The sequence below is a fragment of the Melospiza georgiana genome, chromosome 6 (genome assembly GCF_028018845.1).
Source record: "Melospiza georgiana isolate bMelGeo1 chromosome 6, bMelGeo1.pri, whole genome shotgun sequence".
NCBI classification, from domain to species: Eukaryota; Metazoa; Chordata; class Aves; order Passeriformes; family Passerellidae; genus Melospiza; species Melospiza georgiana.
Window position 1 is genome coordinate 61,741,248 of NC_080435.1, and position 21,346 is coordinate 61,762,593.

The 21,346-nt window shown below is 49.4% G+C and overlaps 1 protein-coding gene across 4 annotated transcripts in view; it reads left to right on the plus strand.

The window, feature by feature from the left end:
• The window catches only part of FERMT2 (FERM domain containing kindlin 2), a 53,259-nt gene extending 38,837 nt beyond the window's left edge, over window positions 1-14,422 (plus strand). For 2 of the 4 annotated variants that reach the window (XM_058026324.1, XM_058026326.1), the window contains 9 exons: window positions 682-816; window positions 2,340-2,389; window positions 4,569-4,693; window positions 6,018-6,124; window positions 7,532-7,753; window positions 10,047-10,067; window positions 10,520-10,644; window positions 11,502-11,643; window positions 13,452-14,422. In XM_058026324.1, the coding sequence (XP_057882307.1) occupies window positions 682-816; window positions 2,340-2,389; window positions 4,569-4,693; window positions 6,018-6,124; window positions 7,532-7,753; window positions 10,047-10,067; window positions 10,520-10,644; window positions 11,502-11,643; window positions 13,452-13,625 (1,101 nt within the window). In that variant the 3' untranslated portion in view covers window positions 13,626-14,422. The remainder of the gene's footprint in view (window positions 1-681; window positions 817-2,339; window positions 2,390-4,568; window positions 4,694-6,017; window positions 6,125-7,531; window positions 7,754-10,046; window positions 10,068-10,519; window positions 10,645-11,501; window positions 11,644-13,451) is intronic. The other 2 variants (XM_058026325.1, XM_058026327.1) reach the window with 1 other exon arrangement.
• Window positions 14,423-21,346: the final 6,924 nt, after the last annotated feature.

A 21,346-nucleotide genomic window follows, 5' to 3' on the forward strand; every position in this document is an offset into this window, starting at 1 on the left:
GCGGTTTGGGTTGGAATGGGCTTTAAAGGTCGTCTTGTTCCACCTCCTGCCTTGGGCAGGGACACTTCCACTATCCCAGGTTGTTCCAGCCCCGTCCAACTTGGCCTTGGACACTGCCAGGGATGGGGAATCTTACAAATATCCATAAGCAGCTGGTGGGAGGCAGGAAGGGGGGTGGACAGAGGTGCCCAGTGGCAGGAGCAGAGGCCATGGACACAGCCTGGAACATGGGAGGGTTCCTCTGCACATCGGGAAGCATCTTCATACCAGGAGAGTGACTGAGCACTGGCACAGTTTGCCCAGAGAGGGTGTGGATTGTCCATCCCTGGAGTTCCTCCAAAGCCAGGTGGGTTTGGTCCTGGACAGCAGCTCCAGGTGGCCCTGCTGGAGCAGGGAGTGGCACCAGGTGACCTCCAGAGGTCCCTTCCAACCTCAGCCTGGTGGAGGGAGCAGCTCTGCCCTGTGGGGTCCAGAGATCTCCCTCAGGATGTGTCTGGAGTCTCCTTGGACGGGAACCGTCCAGGATGGTCCCTCCTGACCCAGCAAACCCCCCCAGCATTTGCTGGCCTCTGCTCCTGGTGTCCCACTCTGCTTCCCAAGCATGGTGGCTATGTCACCATGGTCCCGTGGGATCCTGGGGTCACAGGAGCACCCAGGGGTGACCCTGGCCTTGCCTTGCAGTACCACATCAACAAGCTATCCATCATGTCCTCGGAAAACCACCTGAACCACAGTGACAAGGACGTGGACGAGGTGGACGCCGCGCTCTCGGACCTGGAGATCACCTTGGAAGGTGGCAAGACGTCAACAATCCTGGTAAGGGCGATTTTCCAGGCATCCAACCTCATTTATTTCCTATTTTTCTTTTAATTCTGATGAGAAAGTTGCCCACACCCCAGTAATATTTTCTTTAAAACACGGGGATTTTAGATACCAAGGGATAGTTCTGGAATGAGGGAACCCTGGGCAGCATCTGCAAAAGTCTTGGAGGAACCAGGATTTTACTGATCCCCCCCTGTGCACCAAGCCTCCCTCCTGATGAAATAATGGAAAACTAAATGGAAATTAAGTTGGTTTTTTTATCCTCACCACTGACTTTCCCAAATAACTGAGTTTTCCACGTTGAGGTTCCTCTTCCACTGTTTCTAATTCACGTTTTACAGCACCTAAAGCAGCTGCTGGATTTTCAGAACTAATTTAGGCTTATGAAACCCTATTTTTATTAGACTGGATTTTAGCCTAGGTCTGTATTTCAGAGCATTTGGGGGTTTTTTTCTTGATATGTCGTTTTAGCACTGGTTTTCCACCTTTAAAAATATAAAGCCTGAAAATTAAAGTGCATTGAAAGGGCTCAGTCTTGTCAGCTTTGGCCCAGCACAGTTTTTCCAGGCATTTTGCACATTTAAACCATCTCTTTCCAACCCTAAAATCTGAAATTTTCCACTTTTACACTTCATATAATTTTTTAAGTGTTTATGACGGGTCTTTTTGAAGCTACGTCCATCCTTAGATGCTTTATTGGCATTAACAACAGCAGAGCTTTGCAGTATGAACCAGAAATAACAACAAATTTTTATCACCAAGACATATTTTCTAATTCCTTTTGCAAAACCAGATTTGAAACACATCAGTGAGGAACAGTCCCTGCCAGACAGGAGTGAAGAGGACAATGATTCATCCAAAAAATCCCATCCCTTTCCGTAGGGCTTTGGAGCAGGAGCCATTTCCAGATGCATTCGAGTAATTGAATACGGATAATGGGCAATTACTGGATTGTTTGTTTAGATTCTGCATTTTTTTCCCCTGTGGTATCTGTAAACAGTTTCTCATTGCAGACTGAAAGTAAACTGTCCTGCTACTGGAAGCTCCTGGAGCAATCCTCCCTTTCTTTCCCTTTCCCTGGGAATTGCAATTGCCACCCTGATGCAAAAAAGGGAGTTTTAAACTCAATATTTTCCACATTTTGGGGGAGAAAAAAAAATATTTCAAGGCTTAGAAATCCCAGTTAGTTCTCTGCAGAGGTGCCTCTTCTCTTTTTGTTTGGAGCATCAGGAATAAGTGAAGGGAGGAGAAAATTCGCTGTGCAATGGTGACTCCAGGCTGGGAATTGGCTCCAGCAGCAGCAGGAATTCCTCAAAGGAAAATCAATCCTTGTCCTCTGCTTTCAAAACAGCAGAGCTGGGCCTTGCATTTTTCACTGCTGGGAAGTGGTTTGGGCTTTCTCAGAGCAGTTCCCCAGCCCCTAAGCCCTGATGGTGCTCCTGGTTCCCTCCCCTGCACCACATCCCTTCCCTGTGATCCCACTGCTCCCAGTGATTGGGATAATCTTTGATTTCCAGGGTGACATCACTTCCATCCCTGAGCTCGCTGACTACATTAAAGTCTTCAAGTAAGTGCTGATGGGAAGAGCTGCTTGTGGAACTGGTAATGCCTGTGAATAATTAATGGTCCTGCCTCTTAATTTCCTTTTGTTTTTATCTCCTTGCCTTATGATATTCAAAATATTCAATACTTAACTTAACTGGTTCTTAAATATAAAATTCAAGGTGTTTTCCTGCTCTGGTGCATCCTATAGCCAGCAGTGTGTGCTTGGATGTTTCTTTAAAACATTTAATGCCCAGGAGAGAACAAACCATCCTAAAATGAGGAGTGAAACCTAAAAACCTCCCTCAAAGACTCCTCCTGGTCTGCAGGAGGCTGGAGGAATTCCATCCAGCCAGGATTCCAGTCTCTCCATGCCAAAAGGAGCAGGTTAAGCTGACTCTGCCCCTCTCCCAGCTTGCTCAGGATTTAGGGGTTTTTTTTTTTAGCTTGCTTTGACTTGGTTGGTGGTTCATGGAAATCAGGAGCAGCAGCGTCTGCCCTTGGAGGAACATTTTTGGCAGCCACCACCATCTTTTGCAATTTATTGCCTGCTGCAGTGAAAGTTCTGGAAGCTGGAAACACTGATGGGATTTCACAGCAGAGCTGCAGGATAGTGCTGGTGGGGGGGAAAAGCTGCAGACAGTGAAGCAGCTCTGGAACAAACCTTTATTTTATGAATTGTTTGGTTCTGGAGCCAGAACCTGGCACTCTCTGCTCTGAAAACCCCTTCTCCCTCTCCAGAGGTGAATTAATGAGGTCTCTGCCTCTGTCTGGGCTTGTGGTCTGCCTTTAATTGGGATGAAGATTCAAGGCTGTGCCCAGCCCCTCACTGGGTGTTTCTTCTCTCCCTTGAACAAACAAACAAACAAAAAACTTGTTCTGCCCCTTGATCTGCTGATTTGCCAATCAAATTAGGCACCACTCCGGGAGCTAATTGCCTGCAAATTGGAGCACCAGGGGATGGAGCAGCCAGAAGCTGCTGGTTCCTCACTCAGTGCAAGCCCTGAACCCTGGGGTTGGGGTTTGAGGCTGTCAGATTGAACACAGAATTCTGTTTGCTCCTAAAAATGGGGCTCAGGTGGTGTTTTAGTGCCAGAAATGCAGTGTGAGTGGTGCAATGTTTGGAGCTGTCCCAGCTCTGGATGTGTCACACTTCAGCTGGGGAGGAGAACTGGGGAAGCAGTGCAGGTCCCTTGTGTTCCATACATTTAACTCCACATATTTATTTTTAAATGTGTCCCAGCATGTGCCTGGTGTGGCTGTGGAGATTTGGAATGGTTCTCTCTCACCTGCCAGCCAGGTCACTGCCCTTGCCAGCTAAAATCACAGAATCCCAGAGTGTTTGGGGTTGGGATGGACTTTAAAGACCGTCCTGTTCCAACCCTCTGCCATGGCAGGGACACTTTCCACTGTCCCAGACTGCTCCAAGCCCTGTCCAGCCTGGCTTTAAACACTGCCAGGGATCAGGGGCAGCCACAGCTGCTCTGGGCACCCTGTGCCAGGGCCTGCCCACCCTTACAGAGAAAGATTTCTTCTTAATATCCCATCTAAAATACTCTCAGCAGCATTTTCTGAGATGAAAACACAAGAAATGCGTAAGAGGCTGCAGATCCAGCCTTAAAATAAAGTTTAGAAATCAGGGAAGGTTAAAATATTCTGATACCTGGGGCTCAGTAAAGGCTCTGAGCTTGTGCTGAGATGAGTTCAGGGTACTTCACATTGCAGGGCCACCAGTTCTCCTGCAGAGTCAAGCAAAATCCATGCTTTGTGGAGAAAAGAAGGGAACCTTTTGTGCTGTGGAGTGTTTAAAAAGAAAACAAGGAGTGCGCTCAGGCGTGTGCGTGACTGACACGTCCTTGGAAGTGCTGCTTCCCCCAGAGCCTGAGCAGAGTGCTTCCAGTTTCATGTGGTGTCTGGAGAGGCAGAGTTTGCAGTGCTTCATGGACTCCTCTGTTTTTGTAGCACAGCCCTCCAGCTCCCCCCACCTTGCCCCACATTATCTCCCTGGGATTGAAGAGTCCAAGCTTGGAATTGGAGCTGAACTCCTTGAGCCAGCAGGAAAGGCTGAGCCCCCAGGCAGGAGTGGGAATAACCCAGGCTGCTGACAGCAGCTTGCCAGGGCTGAAATTCTGAGCAAACACTGAGGTTTCCAGCTTGTTTTAGGAGCTCAGGCCAAGTGAGATGTCCCCCCACGTGTCCTGCAGGCCCAAGAAGCTGACGTTGAAAGGCTACAAGCCCTACTGGTGCACCTTCAAAGATACCTCCATCTCCTGCTACAAAAGCAAAGAGGAATCCAACGGGACTCCTGCTCACCAGATGAACCTGAGAGGTAAGAGAAGCACAAGGCTGGGCTGAGAGAAGCTGCTTTTTATTCCAGGAAGAGGCTGCTCCTCCTGCATCTTGTTTTCCCACTGCTTTATCGCCTCAGAATTCCATCCTGGGGTTGGGTAAAGGTGTGTAAAGGAATGACTAGGCTGGGTTTGATATCGTGGCACAGACGTGGAGTTCTGAGTGTGATTATGTGTGATCCCACAGGGAAGCACCACCAGCCCCCCAACACCTTGAGAAGGGAGCTTGGAGAACCATGGAATGGTTTGGGTTGGAGGGGACCTTCCAAACCTTGTTCCAGCCTTCCACCTGCCCTTCTCCTTTTTGTCAGCTCTCCAAAGGACTGCACTGACTCCCACAGCAGAAACTGGGAAGAACAGACCATTTTCTTCCTCTGCTGCCTTTATTTCTCCTCCTCTCCCTGCTGCTGGCTGGGAGCAGCTCACTCCAGAGCTGAAATTCCTGTGGTGGCTGCCTGTCCTTGTGTCAAGTGAAACATTCCTGCTCCAGCAGCCATGGAGCTGCAGTGAGCTCGTGTGTTCTCCCCATGGATGCAGGAGCAGGGGGGATGCCAGGTGACCTCAGGCTGCTGTGGCAGCAAGGCCTGGCCCCCAGGACCTTTCTGGGAGCTTTTGACAGATGTGCTGTGACGGCAGTTTCAGAAATCTGCGAGGCGGCCTTGGCGCGGTGCCCGTGGCGGGGTCGGTTCATCGCCCCTGTGTTTACACAGCCCCTTGGAATCCTCTCCAGGCACCAGGAGCAGGATGCTCACAGCCAGATTGTGGAATCCCTCAGTGGTTTGGCTTGGAAGGGGCTTTAAAGCCCATCCAGTTCCACCTGGCTCCCACAGGCAGGGACACCTTGCACTAAACTGGGATGGTCCAAGCCCCCCCAGCCTGGCCTGAAACACTTCATGGCATCCCATCACTCATCAATAACATAGAGGGGATTCAGGGTGAGAGCCAACACCTGTCCAGTCACCTTTTCCTGTCCTTTACTGAAGATTTTGGGGTGCTTGCCAGCCACTGGATTCATTTCTGATTCCAGGCAGGATCCAGGAGTTCTGTGGGTTTGCTTTTGCTTCATTGCTTTCAGATCAGGTCTTGCTTTTCGCCCCATTTTCCTGACACTTGTAAAAAGGGACATCTGACAGGTTTTTTCTGTGCTGTGTGGAGTGTTCATCCCGTCAGAGGTGTGGGACAAACCTTTGGCAGCACTGAGATGCCACTGGTCAGGCAGCTTTGCTCTTTCTTTTCCTATTTTCACTTTCTTTGCCACTTTTTAAATCATCATTCCTCACACCCCTGCTAAACCCCTCATTGCAGGATGTGAAGTTACCCCTGATGTGAACATCTCTGGTCAGAAATTCAACATCAAACTCCTGATTCCAGTGGCAGAGGGGATGAACGAGATTTGGCTGCGCTGTGACAACGTAAGTTCATCTCTTGGACTGGCCCCCTCTTCAGCCTTCTCCCACCATCCCACCCCTGCTCAGGGGCTGTTCTTTAAAAAACAAATAGAAAATGCTCCCACCTGCCTGATCTCAGCATTCCAAATGTGCTCCACCTCACCTGTGAGTTCATGTGGGATTCACATTCTCTGAACCTGAGAGAAGCAGAGAAAAGAATGATTAAAACAATTCTTATCTCATTTGCTGTGCCTGTGCTGTGCCAAAGCAGAATGCAGTGTGGAGATTGTTTACCCAGAGTGATGGTGTTTTGTTTCCTTGGCCTATCAGGGCCAAGGGCATGTGCAGGCTGTGGGTCAGCAGACACTCACGAGATTCTGGGCAGTTGAGTTGAGTTGGGTGATTTGTGCAGATTCAGTCTAGATGTAATGTAATATAATATGGAATAATATAGTATAATCAAGTAATTAATTAGCCTTCTGATAAGATGGAGTCAGATGCATCCTTTTTCTCCCCTTGTCAGGGGTTATCTGCTTTTCCTAGAAGTTCAGAGCAGAAAATCAGCTTTGACTGTGTCGTGTGGTTTTTGGCCACACGTTGGTTGGGTTCCTGCCTGTCTTTGTGCATGCTGCAGTCTCCTGAGGCTGGGAGGGGAATGAGAGCTCCATGGGGTGTTTTTTGAGGGGTGTGGTGGTGCCCCCATGGCTGTGACAGACACGTGTCCCTGTTTTGGGGGGCAGGAGATGCAGTATGCCAGCTGGATGGCCGCCTGCCGCCTGGCCTCCAAGGGCCTAACCATAACCCTAACCCTAAACAAAAACTGACCCAAAACAGGGATTTTCAGAGCTCTCAGGTGCCCTGCCAGAGTTTGGTGTCAGAGCCAGCTGGGGCAGACACATTCTGAGAAGCACAGCTGATGTTCTCTTCATCTGCTTGTAATCCCAAGCAGCATCCCAGTCATTTCTCCACATATCCCAAACAGAAAGATCTGCTGAGCTCAGAGTGAGCTCCTGAGCTTCCCCTCGAGCTTCCCCAGCCAGAGTGGCCTTGAGTTTGTGCAGAGACCTGGAGAGGACAGTGAGGCCATGAACCCACCTCTGAACTGGCAGCTTCCCCCTCCCCTTCAGGCCCCAGCAGGAATCACAGAATGTCCTGAGGGGGAAAGGACCACAAGGATCAGAGTCCAGACCTCCAACAATCCCACCCTGGGCATCCCTGGCAGCGCTGGCCAAACCCTCCTGGAGCAGAAAATCAACTTTAGCTTTGTCGTGTGGTTTTTGGCCACACGTTGGTTGGGTTCCTGCCTGTCTTTGTGCATGCTGCAGTCTCCTGAGGCTGGGAGGGGAATGAGGGCTCCATGGGGTGTTTTTTGAGGGGTGTGGTGGTGCCCCCCTGGCTGTGACAGACACGTGTCCCTGTTTTGGGGGGCAGGAGACACAGTACGCCAGCTGGATGGCCGCCTGCCGCCTGGCCTCCAAGGGCAAGACCATGGCCGACAGCTCCTACGGCATGGAAGTGCAGAACATCCTGTCCTTCCTGAAAATGCAGCATTTGAACCCAGACCCGCAGCTCATCCCAGAGCAGATCAACACTGACATCAACCCCGAGTGCCTGGTGTCTCCTCGCTACCTGAAGAAGTACAAGAACAAGCAGGTGGGTGCTGCTGGTGGCCGTGCCTGGGCTGGACGCGCGTGCCGGCGGTGGCTGGTGTTTAACACGGCGTGGTTTGGATGTTTTGGATGTCCTCACTCACTGGGATGCACGTGGTTACTAAAAGGAGGTGGGACTGAAGGGTTTGGTTTGGATCCAGCACCTGGGGATGGCACCCAGCACCGGGGTTGTGCCACGTGCTGTGTGAAGTGCACGGGCACGGCGGGGAACCTTCAGTTGGAAATGCATCTGAAATTGGTTGATGCTTATTTTAAACACATTCTGGGAATGGTTTGGTCCCTGCTGATACTGGTTTGGCTCCAGCTGCCCCATCTCTGCCCGGTGCTGGGGTTAAAACCCCTTCCCCTGCACAGAATCCACGGAGAAATCCCCGGGATCAGCGGAGTTGCAGTTGCCTGCAGTGCTTTATCCACACTTGGCTGTAACACGGTTTGCATATTTCTCTCTTTGCTTTTCCACTGCTTCCAAATGCCAGTCCTTGGAACATTGCTTCGGTTTTGAGTTGCTGTGACTCGTGCTTGAACTCCATCCATGCTCCATCCCATCCCTGCCTGACAGGGCTGAACTGTTCCGCTCTGGGAATAAATGCAGGATTCTCTCAAAGAGAATTATAGGTCAGAACAGCAGCAAAAATAAGGAAAGCATTGCTCCGTGGCCTTTTGGTGACTTAAATCCTTCAGGCTGCTGGCTGGGGCTGGATATGATTTCTCCAAGCCCAGAAGAAGGCTGCAAGTAAGAGAAGCCGGAAAAATATAACTTTTTATTGGCACAGCACGATGATTTCCTGGCAGTGGAGTTATATTTTATATAGCCCTTATTATTCTCCTGAATAAGCCTTTATATCCCCTTGGATGGAGGGAGAGGCTGCATAAATATACTACTTTAACATATATATATATATAGATATATATATTTATATATATAAAATACTTTCTAGATTTCTGGGAAAACAGAGGCACCTGGAAAAATATTAGCTTGGAAAACTTGCTTACTGTGCAGGTATCCTGGTTATAAAAATAAAATCTATGGAATTTTGGGGATGAGCACGATGGGGATGGTCCCAGTCAGGATGTGGCCATGGTGTGGACACCAGGGCCCTCACAGGCATCAGCTAAGCAGAGGATTTAGGATTTTCCTTGGTGGCTAGAGGCAAAGCCTGGAGCAGCAGAGGATGTTTGCTGAGAGGAATGAGGGATGGAGGCTGCAGGAATGTCAGGAATTTGACCACAAGGGTCCTTCTGAGGCACAGGGAAGGAGGGGGAGGAGGAGGAGGAGGCTGTGCAGCCCACAGGAGGTGCTGAAATGGGAATTGGCTGTGGATTTATGGAGGCTCTGGGCCCTCACCAGCCCCAAACCCACTGGGGTGATGTTTGTCTCCACGTGCAGCAGCGTAGGGTTAGCTGGGATTGGAAGCACCAAATCCTAAATGAAAATAAACAAAAACCGACCCAAAATAGGGATTTTCAGAGTTTCCAGGTGCCCTGCCAGAGTTTGGTGTCAGAGCCAGCTGGGGCAGACACATCTCTGAGAAGCCCAGCTGATGTTCCCTTCATCTGCTTGTAATCCCAAGCAGCATCCCAGTCATTTCTCCACATATCCCAAACAGAAAGATCTGCTGAGCTCAGAGTGAGCTCCTGAGCTTCATCTCGAGCTTCCCCAGCCAGAGTGGCCTTGAGTTTGTGCAGAGATCTGGAGAGGACAGTGAGGCCATGAGCCCACCTCTGAACTGGCAGCTTCCCCCTCCCCTTCACCCCCAGCAGGAATCACAGAATGTCCTGAGGGGGAAGGGACCCACAGGGATCAGAGTCCAGAGCCCCAACAATCCCACCCTGGGCATCCCTGGCAGCGCTGGCCAAACCCTCCTGGAGCTCTGGCAGCCTCGGGGCTGTGCCCATTCCCTGGGCAGCCTGGGCACTGCCAGCACCCTCTGGGGGAGGAACCTTTTCCTGAAACCCATCCCAAACCATCTGAGGACCAAAACCATCTCTCCACAATGCCAGGGCCCAGCTGGGATCACTCCAGTGCTCCAGCAGGGCCGGCGTGAGCGGTGACTCTCTGCTCGCTTGTCCCTGCTCACATTCCCTTTGGCTGCTTTTCCACCTAAGGAATTGTGCATGTGGTTTGTTTTGGTTTTTTTTTTTTTGCTTGAACTTTGGTTTGCAGTTAATTTACACTTTTTCTTTGCTTTGTTGCCATATTTCTGATTGCTTTTTTTTCTTTCTGCCTCCTTTTCTTTTTTTTTTTTTATTTTTTCATTTCGCCTTGCCATCTTCAGCCAGGCTATGTAAGAGACTTGGTAAGTGACAGCAACAATAAAATTAAGATAAACTTAAAATAAATTTAATCTAGAACCCCTTTGGTTTAGAGAGCAGCGGTGACAGCACTAACAAAACCTGCACCCTCCCCGTGACACTTGGGCCCTGGTAGGTTTAATAACAGTCCCCAGTGACTTATGGGGTGAAACTGGAAACCCTGCACCACAAATTCGCCTTGTTGTTTCCTCAAATCCTTAAAGTTCCCGAGAGCATGAGTGGGAATGTGAACATCTCTGGTCAGACAGCTCTGATCCATATTTGCTTTCCTGTATGTGGAGATGGGAATCTCCACATGGGCTCTGAGCAGTCGGAGCCGAAACAAAACCTCAGGGGAGGAATTATCGATTATCCGCGCTCGGCTCCGCGCGCGTGGCAGCGGAGGTGGCACTGAGGTCCCCTGTCCCCTGACCCCGCTGTGTCTCGCCGCCCGCAGATCACGGCGCGCATCCTGGAGGCTCACCAGAACGTGGCCCAGATGAGCCTCATTGAGGCCAAGATGCGCTTCATCCAAGCCTGGCAGTCGCTGCCCGAGTTCGGCATCACGCACTTCAATGCCAGGTGGGTGCAGCTGCAGGGCTGGGCTGGAGGAGTGTCCTTCATGGGTACAGGGAGTGGGATAAATACCCTGGAATCATTGTGGAATCGGTTGGGTTTGGCTGGGTTGGGTTGGGTTTGGATGCATTGGGTTGGGTTGAGTTGGGTTGGGTTGGGTTTGGATGCATTGGGTTGGGTTGAATTGGGTTGGGTTGGGTTTGGCTGGGTTGGGTTGGGTTTGGATGCATTGGGTTGGGTTGGGTTGGGTTTGGCTGGGTTGGGTTGAGTTGGGATGCATTGGGTTGGGCTGGGATGGGATGTGTTGGGTTTGGTTGGATTGGGTTGGGTTGGTTGGATTGGGTTGTGTTGCTTTGGATTGGGTTGGGTTGGGCTGGGTTGGGTTGGGCTGGGTTGGATTGGGTTGGGTTGGGTTGGATTGCCTTGGGTTGGGCTGGGTTGGGTTTGGTTGTGTTGGGTTGTGTTGCCCTGGATTGGGTTGGGTTGTGTTGCCTTGGATTAGATTGGGTTGGGTTTGGTTGCGTTGGGTTGGGATGCATTGGCTTGGGTTTGGTTGGCTTGGATTGTGTTGCATTGGATTGGGTTGGGTTAGATTGGGTTGTGTTGAATTGGGTTGGGTTGGGCTGCCTTGGATTGGGTTGGATTAAGTTGGATTTGCTTGGGTTGGAAGGGACCTCAAAGTTCATCTCATTCCAGCCCCCTGCCATGGGCAGGGACATCCCTGTGCACGTCCTTGGCCGAGGAAGTCGCACTGCAGCTGAAATTAAAAACATGAGCTGCTGTGATTTGTAAAAACGGTTTTACAAGTAAGCTCAGCTGCTGGGTTTGTGTGTGTGACCTGTTTTTCTCAATCCCTGTGCCAGGTTCCAGGGTGGGAAGAAGGATGAGCTGATCGGCATCGCCTACAACCGGCTGATCCGCATGGACGCCAGCACGGGCGACGCCGTCAAGACCTGGCGCTTCAGCAACATGAAACAGTGGAATGTCAACTGGGAGATCAAAATGGTGAGATGTGTCTGACACCCTTTGCTCTCCCCTGCTCCTGTCAGAGAGACAGGAACCACTCCTGGAGTCCTGGAATCCCACATGGGTTGTGATGGGAGGGACCTTAAAGCTCATCTTGTTCCTGCCCCCTGCCATGAGCCTCTCGCTGTCCCAGGGTGCTCCAAGCTCCATCCAGCCTGGCCTTGGACACTTCCAGGGATCCAGGGGCAGCCACAGCTGCTCTGGGCATGCTCACCACCCTCACAGCCAGGAATCCCCGGTTCCCAGTCTCCCACCCATCCCTGCCCTCTGGCACTGGGAGCCATTCCCTGTGTCCTGTCCCTCCATCCCTTGTCCCAAGTCCCTCTCCAGCTCTCCTGGAGTCCCTTTAGGCACTGGTGGAGTTGTGTGTGACCTTTAAGAAAAAACCCAAATCTTTCTCTCCTGTAGAAAGGAATTATTTTCTCCACTCTCTGACCCCCACACAATTAAATGAAGTGAAACCTCAGCACTGATGCTCAGGCTCCATCCTAACCCATAACACAAATACACAGAGCCTTATCCACACTAAAATTCCTTTCATTTGCTGTGCAACTCAGACTTTCATGTAAATACCAAACAAATCAGAGTAGTTACTTCCCCAGGCTCTGAGATGGGCTTTCCTCCTGCTGTTACATTTGGATGCACAAATTTTTGGGCTCCTTTTTGGCAGAACACACAATTAAAACTGCCAGGGATACGTGAGGGCTGTTCTCCTGCAGTTTGCAGCTCATTAAGAGTTGCCGGAAAAATTATTCAGCGTCCCCCTCTGCCTCAGAGTCATTGTTTTGACTCAGTTGCAAGCCCAGATATCCCAATTATCCAGCTTGGATACTCTGCTGGGAATCCCCATCCCTCCTGCAGAGCTGTCAGTGATGGGGGGAACAAAAAGAGAATGAGCATCAATAAATGAATGGTTTGTTCAGTCACTCCAAAATGAGCTCCCCCAGCCCCCATAAGGTATTTCAGTGGCCAAAATTCAATTTAGAAAACCAGAGAAGAGTGGAAAGAAAGCCCAGATTTCAACAGGTCTGTGCCCAATCCCTTTTTTTCTGGAAGCAGGGAAAGTATGGCCACGTGCTCACTGTGGAGAGATGGAAACACACTGGGGGATTGTTTCTGAGTCATGAGGGAATACAAGGGGTAATGGTAATTCAAATAAATAAATGAATGGATAAATAAACAGAAAAGAATAAAAAAGGCACAAAAGGTATTTCAGTATCTAAATATTTGAATAAGAGTCATAGGATATTTAAAGGGGAAAGAAACTCATAAGGATCCTCAAGGCCAAATTACCATTCACAGAATCCCCGAACGGTTTAGGTTGGGAGGGACCTTGAAGATCAACTCATCCCACCCCTGCCATGGCAGGGACACCTTCCTCTGTCCCAGGCTGCTCCAAGCCCTGTTAAACCTGGCCTGGGACACTTCCAGGGATAGCCACAGATGCTCTGGGCAACCAGAGAAGAAATCCTTCCCAATCTCCCACCCATCCCTGCCCTCTGGCACTGGGAGCCATTCCCTGGCTCCTGTCCCTCCATCCCTTGTCCCCAGTCCCTCTGCAGCTCTCCTGGAGCCCCTTCAGGCCCTGCCAGGGGCTCTGAGCTCTCCCTGGAGCCTTCTCCTCTCCAGGGGAACATTCAGGAGCTCCAACCCTTGGCTCCCTCCGTGCTCACTCCTACACTGGCACCACAAAATTTAGCTCAGGCATTAGAAAACCCTCTGAACACCCCGAAATGAGGGAGAGGGGGAGGCAGGGCTGGGCTGAGCTGGGCTGTGTGTGCCCGCAGGTGACGGTGGAGTTCGCGGACGAGGTGCGGGTGTCGTTCATCTGCACCGAGGTGGATTGCAAGGTGGTGCACGAGTTCATCGGGGGCTACATCTTCCTGTCCACGCGGGCCAAGGACCAGAACGAGAGCCTGGACGAGGAGATGTTCTACAAACTGACCAGTGGCTGGGTGTGAGCCCCGCAGCCTCGCCCCACAGGAACCCCCATGGCCATATTCATGTTTAACTTTCCAAAGCTGTCCTTTGACATAATGCTGCTTAATAAAGTAAGCTTGAAATGTATCTTTTTTTTTTTTTTTACAATTGGATTTTTCGTTGGTTTTTTTCTTTTTTTTTTTTTCTTTTTTTTTTTTACTTTTTTTTTTTTTCTTCATTACCAGACCAGTTAATCTATGTGCACTAATGAGCACTTCTGTTAATTTGCTATAACCAGACCGTGTCTGGGCAGGGTGACGGTGACCCACAGATCCAGACTCCGATGGGCAGATCAGGATAAAGATTTAACTGACTTTAAAAAAGCCAATTTTTGAAGAGAACTCTAAGCCATCTTCTTGTAAAGCCATCCAGGGCTAACCTATATGAAGTCTATTTATCATGTTTAATGCATGAGTGTTTTATTTCCTTTTTTTTTGTGTTTTTATTCTGTACATTTGACCTGTTTGAAGTCGTCCTGCTCCCAAGCAGAGCTGCCATCTCTCCTCTCACACTACACCAGGACTCTGAAGGTGCCTGACATGACTTTGAGGATAGTTTTGTGTGGCCTCGAAGATGATCTTCTGTTAGTCTGTTATAGCTTGGTTTTATTTGTTTAACTTGCCTTTTGATAATCATTTATATTGTCTTTTTTTTTTAATTTTATTTGTACACCGTATTGTATTATGACACTTTTAGTATTCACCAGCATAGTCACTGTTCTGCCTCTGATATGCAAATTTTTTCATTACGATATGAAGTAAAAGGTTTATGAAGTAAAGGTTTTTGTGTAACTAATGTAAAAAACCACAAATTTTATAAAGTTGTACAGTTTTTGTAACTAGTCTCACAAGCCAGCTAGGATATTGCATAGATCAGCAGTAACTGTAGGATGTCTGGAAGGGGTACGGGGACAAACCAAGGAATAAAAAACCCACAAAAAATACAATTTCAGTCCAGTAAATTTTGATCTAAGTTAAAGGGGATTCCAGAGCTGTGCCACAACACCCTCAGTAGCTGATCCCTGGGCCCAGGACTGCCAGGTTCATTAAGCCATTCCCACATTAATGCTAACGAGGAGGGGTCCTGTGCCCACCTAATGCCAAGGAATATCCAGTGTTGCGTTCCCACAGTCCGTGGTATCAAGACTATGTTCAAATACATTTTATTTTAAATAAAAGTCAAATCTTCTATTTAACATTCAGCTGCCACTCCTGGTTTTTGGGGTCTATCTGTGCCATGGAAAGGCCATAAACAATTCCATAGGATGGAGCCATCCCATGCCAGCCTTGGGCTCCCTCCTGCTGCCTTGTCCCAAGTTTGCCGAAACAAATGAGACCAAAAAGCAACAAAAAGTTACAAAATTCTGGAATGGTTTGGGTTGGAAAGGACCTTAAAGCTCAGCTCATTCCCCCTCCTGCCAAGGGCAGGGACAAGCTCCACTATCCCAGGTTGCTCCAAGCCCTGTCGAGCCTGGCCTGGAACATTTCCAGGGATCCAGGGGCAGCCACAGCTGCTCTGGTACCCTGTGACAGGGCTTCACATCCTTCACAGGAAAGAATTCCTTCCCAATATCCCCTCCATCCCTGCCCTCTGGCAGTGGGAAACCATTCCCTGTGTCCTGTCACTTGTCCAAGGCCCTCTCCAGCTCTCCTGGAGTCCCCTGTAGATCCCACTCCCTGGCCAGGCCGTGGGAAGCAGCCCAGGGATTGAGGGAATCACCGGATCTGAGCTGAACCCAGCACTAAATGTCCCCAACTGCCACATCCACAAAGCTTTTACATCCCTGCAGTGACTCCACTGCTACCCTGGGCAGCTGTGCCAGTGCCTGACCATCATTCCATCAAGGAATTTCCCCTAATATTTCCCCTAATACCCAACCTAATCCTCCCCTGGCACAAATTCATCTCAGTTCTGCGCTGATCCTCTCACACCACGTGCCCTGGGACTGGCTGCACCCTTGCTCCATAAAACCAGGATAAGGAAGGGCTGGCCTGGAGGGGCTGGGCAATTCCTCCCACTCCAAGAGCAGCACCCAGGGCGTGCCAGGGATGCTCCCAGCCCTGCCCCACAGCCCCAGGCTCCTTCTCTGGGATGCAGCAGGTCCGGGCAGCTCCGAGACACGCGAGCGCAGGGCGCCGAGCGCGCTCCTGGCAGCAGCACCAGGATCTCGGCTGGAACAGCTCCAGAGATGGGTGTGTGATGGGATGGCTCCCTGGAAAACACTCTCTTACTGTCTCTCTGAAAAACATTCACCTATTGCCTCCCCAAAAACATTCACCTATTGCCTCCCTGAAAAAGATTCACCTATTGCCTCCCTGAAAACACTCACCTCCTATTGCCCAGCCTGAAAACATTCACCTCCTATTGCCCAGCCTGAAAACATTCACCTTCTTTTGCTTTCCTGAAAAATATTCATCTCCTCTTGCCTTCCTGAAAACATCCACCTCCTATTGTCTTCCTGAAACTCACCTATTGCCTCCCTGAAAAACATTCACCTATTGCCTCCCTGAAAAAGATTCACCTCCTATTGCCCAGCCTGAAAATATTCACCTATGGCCTCCTTGAAAACGTTCACCTATTGCCTCCCCAAAAAACATGCCCCTCCTATTGCCTCCCTGAAAATTATTCACCTCCTATTGCCTCCCCAAAAAACATTCACCTATTGCCTCCCTGAAAACATTCACCTATTGCCTCCCTGAAAAACCTTCGCCTCTATTGCCTCCCCAAAAAACATTCACCTCCTATTGCCTCTCTGAAAAATATTCACCTCCTATTGCCTCCCTGAAAAATATTCACCTCCTATTGCCTCCCCAAAAACATTCACTCCTATTGCCTCCCCGAAAACATTCGCCTCCTATTGCCTCCCAGAAAAACACTCGCCTATTGCCTCCCCAAAAAAACATTCACCTATTGCCTCTCTGAAAAACACTCACCTATTGCCTCCCCAAAAAACATTCACCTATTGCCTCTCTGAAAAATATTCACCTATTGCCTCCCTGAAAACATTCACCTCCTATTCCCTCCCTGAAAACATTCACCTATTGCCTCCCTGAAAACATTCACCTATTGCCTCCCTGAAAAATATTCACCTCCTATTGCCTCCCTGAAAAATATTCACCTATTGCCTCCCTGAAAACATTCACCTCCTATTCCCTCCCTGAAAAACCTTCACCTCTATTGCCTCCCCAAAAAAACATTCACCTCCTATTGCCTCTCTGAAAAACACTCACCTCCTATTGCCCTGAGCTCAGGCAGGATGGGGAGGTGACAAGATGGACCCTGAGCCCCCGGTCCGTCCATCCCCAGGGCTTTCAGGGCTCGGGCTGGCCCTGGCCGGAGCAGGGGAGGTGATGAGGCAGCAAACGCTGAGCACAGAGGCAGAGGGGGTCGGGGAAGGGCCATGGGAAGGCAGAGGCTGCCGACAACCACAGCCCTTCCCCACACGGCCCCCCGAGGGTGGGAGACTGCAGGAAACAGGGAAGGGTCACAGGGGGCTTGAGGTGATTGATCCAATGTCGTTTTCTGCTGGGTTTCCCAGGATATTTCCTAGATGAAAACTGCTTTTCTCCTTGGATGAAAAGATGCAAGTGGTGATGAGATGTTGGGGTAAACAATGATGTGGTTCTCCTAAAATCTGGAGAAACAGCAGATAAAATACGGCACAGATGGGAGTGGGCACATGCTGAGGATGGACAGGGGTGAGGAGGAAGTGTGAGGAGCACACTGGGAAAGGGATGAAGGAGGGAAATGGGGAGAGCTGGAGCCCACGGGGAGGGAAGGATGATCCACCTCAGGGACAGGCAGCAGAGAGGACGAGGAGCTTTGTGGTTGTTTGCTCCACGATGCTGAGCCAAAGGAAAACCAGGATGTGGTGGGCACGGAGGGTTTCCAGTGATGTGGAAATCACAGCTGGGCCTGGGGTGTCTGAGCATCAAACCAGCAGCAGAGGATGAGGAGGGTCCTGGCAAGGCAAGGCACAGCCATTCCCAGCTCCTGCAGCCCCAGCACTGGGAGAAGACACGGAGATTTATTTTGCTGACACAGAAATCTGGCCGTGGTTGTTTCTTTTGGGTAATCAAAGCAGTAATCCAAATTAAACCCAAACCCAGCAGAAGTCAGCCTGTGGGTGTCCCCAGCCCCCAGGGTGACTCAGCCTCGGGGAGGAAAAGCTGAGACTGCCTGGCATCCACAAACCACGGCTGTGCTTGGGAAAGAGGAATTATTTCCAACTTCCAGTGATAAGCACATGGTGAGGAGGGAGATTCAAAGCCAACAGGGCTGCTCCAACCTCGGTTTAACATCAAAAAAGTGGCAGAGATGCCTGAAAATGGGACAACTCCAGCCCTCCAACAGCAGCAGGGCCAGGGGGGTGATGCTCCTCCCTTGCTGACCCCGCTCCAGGACCTCGAGGAGGGGAAAAGGAAAAAATAAATCACTTTTTGGCAAGGCACTGATGCAAACCGGCTGCCAGGCTGAAAATGCACCTCTCTGAATGCATGCAGCAGGGGACTGGGATGCCTGTGTGAGCCAGGCATGGCCTGGGGGCTCGGCTGGGATTCCTACAGCGCTTTAAGCCCCGAGAAATTTAATACCGAGCAGATGGGCGAGTCCCGGGGCGGGTGTGGAGCGGGATCGGCGCAGGTTTGGATGCGGGAGAGGTTTGCAGACACTCAGATATATTTTTAAAAACAGCAATAAACGATATATCTATATCTATATATCTATATCTATAGCTATAGCTATAGCTATATATCTATATCTATATCTATATCTATATCTATATCTATATCTATATCTATATCATATCTATAGCTATATATCTATATATATCTATATATCTATAACTATATCATCTATATCTATATATATATATCATCTATATCTATATATATCTCTATATCATCCAAATCTATATCTATATCTATATCTATATCTATATCTATATCTATATCTATATCTATATCATATATATATATATAATATCTATATATATAGCTATATATCTATATATATAGCTATATATCTATATATATCTATATATCTATAACTATATCATCTATATCTCTCTATATCATCTATATCTATATATATCTCTCTATATCATCTATATCATATCTATATATATCATATCTATATATATATCATAGCTATATATAGAGCTATATATCTATATCTATATATATATAGCTATATATCTATACATATAGCTATATATCTATATATATCTCTATATCATCCAAATCTATATCTATATCATCTATATCGTATCTATCTATATATATATATATATCATATCTATATATATCTATATATATATAATATATCTATATCTATATCTATATCTATATCTATATCTATATCTATATCTATATCTATATCTATATCTATATCTATATCTATATCTATATAATCTATATCTAAAGAAATATCTATATCTAAAATATATCAAATCTCTCCCCAGCAGAGCTGTCCCCTGCAGCAGACAGGGGGTGGCAAAAGCTGAGTTTGGAGACATCCTGCTGACAGGAATTGATGGAAAAGGGACATTTTGGGGGAGCTGCTGGTTTGGGGTGAGGGGAAGAGCAACCACTGCCCATCCTTGGAGATTTTCAAGGTTAAATGGATTGGGGGCTTGGAGCAACCTGGAATAGTGGAAGGTGTCCCTGGTTGGCAGGAGATGATGCTCAAGGTCCTTTCCAACCCAAAGCATTCCATGATTCTGTGATTCTTCCACAACACAGACACAAATCTGTGATTCTTCCATAGCACAGACACAAATCTGTGATTCTTCTCTAACACAATGTGATCCCCAAGCGCTCCAGAAGGAGCTGGGTTATTCCCCCTACCCAGGACACGTGGGTTCCCAAAAGCCCTCCCGTTCCTGCCGCCCCAGGGGCTTTCCTGTGGTGGGCAGCTCCTTCAATGAATCCCTGGTAAGGCCAGGGCTGGTGAGTCACTGCAGTGTCTGGGGAAGCACACTGGAGATTTTCCAGCCTCCTGGGTGGCCGGCAGCATTGCCCTGGCTGTGAGCACAGATCTCCCAAATTCCCAGTGCTCCCAGCAAGGAGGGATGCAGAGCTTCAGCCGGCCTTGCCCTGCATCCCAGGGCTGGGATCAGCACCTTTCACCCCGAGCTGCCCCACACAGGGCCCTCTGAGGGCACTCAGCAGCAGCAGGGATGCTCCTGGAATTGATTAGGGACGCAGGACAGGCAGACCTGGCGTCGCCAGAGCTGGAAGCACACACGGATGTGGATGTGCCTGGTGCTGTCTGGCCTCATTTCCCAGGTGTATCATCCCTCATCTCCGATGCAGGAAGGGATGGGGAGGATCCAAAGCTCTCCACAGTCCAGAGTGACAGCACCAGGAGGGCTTTAATGGCTCTGATTAAATCCGGGCGGGTCAGCGACCGCGCTCCTGCGGCTCCAAACCTTTCTGGAGAGCAGGGGGTTTTTATTTGTTTGCTTTCAGTCTCACAAGAGCCCCGCGTGCTTTGATTTGCAGCCCTGAGAGGCACTAAACAGAGAAAGGAACCATAAATATCTGCTGGATGTTATAGATCTGAAACAAATAAAGTGCCTCCCCCTGCTCACAGCTCTTCCCGTAAGCACCAGGGCGATCCTGGCCTGCTCCCGTTTCCATCGGCATCCCAGCCTTCCCTTTGAAACCCCCTGCATCCCTCCAGCTGTTCCACAGATCTCAGGCTTCAGCCTCCCCCCAGAAACTGCTCCTTTGGTTTCCCTTAAGCTCCTCTGTCTGGTTTTCATCATTCCAGGATGCAAACAGGGAATTTTCCCAGGCCAAAGGTTTGCAGTCCCCTGGATCTTCCCCCGCTGATGGGCTGTGGGCAGAGGATGTGGAACTCCACTTTGAGAAGGCCTTGAAATCCCAACATGCCAAATTCATCCCAGAAAAGCTGCCTGGGAGCTCACATCAGTGTGATCAGCACTTGGTCTGATCTGTGGAGCTGCATTTCAGGAGTTTTTTCTTTTTTTAGCTTGACACAGGAGCAGCAAAATGTTTCCCAAATTCCCAAGTGACTCAGAAAGGCCAATCCCACATTTCACAGTGGCTCAAGTAGGCAGGAACCTGTCAGATACTGAAATCATTCAGAAAATTTTCCCTTTGATCCCCAGCTAGGACAAAGAGCTGGTAACAGAGCTCCCCTGTGCTGTCAGCTCCTGGTGGAGCTGCAGATTCCCAGCTGGTGGGAAGGCTCTGCTTGGAGAACTCCCACTCCCCCTCCCCTGAGAATGCAGCACTTTGAGCAAATAAAGCATTTGCTCTGGGTTTTATTTTTGGCTTTTGGTCAACAGCTGGTCCGTCCCTAATGAGTGAGCTGGGCTTTGATTTCCTGCCTGGAGAAGGGGGTGAGGAATGGGAGAGGATCTGGGTTAGAAATTTGACCCACACCAGTGATCCCAGCTGGGATTTACTCCCAGTAGTCCTTTTCCTGGGGATGTGTCCCAAAGAGAGGCACAGGAACAGCTCAGGAGCAGCTCAGGGGACACAGGGGAACTGCAGGGGTGCCCAGAGAAAGGAAGCTCCTGATCCCAGTCTGTGCAAGCACAGGCCCTGCACTGCCCTCCAGACTGGGCTCGGGGAATGGGATGGCTCTGTTCTTCCCCTTGTGCAATTTCTCCATCATCATCACAGAATCCCAGAATGGTTTGAGTTCAGAGTGGCCTTAAATCCCATCTTAT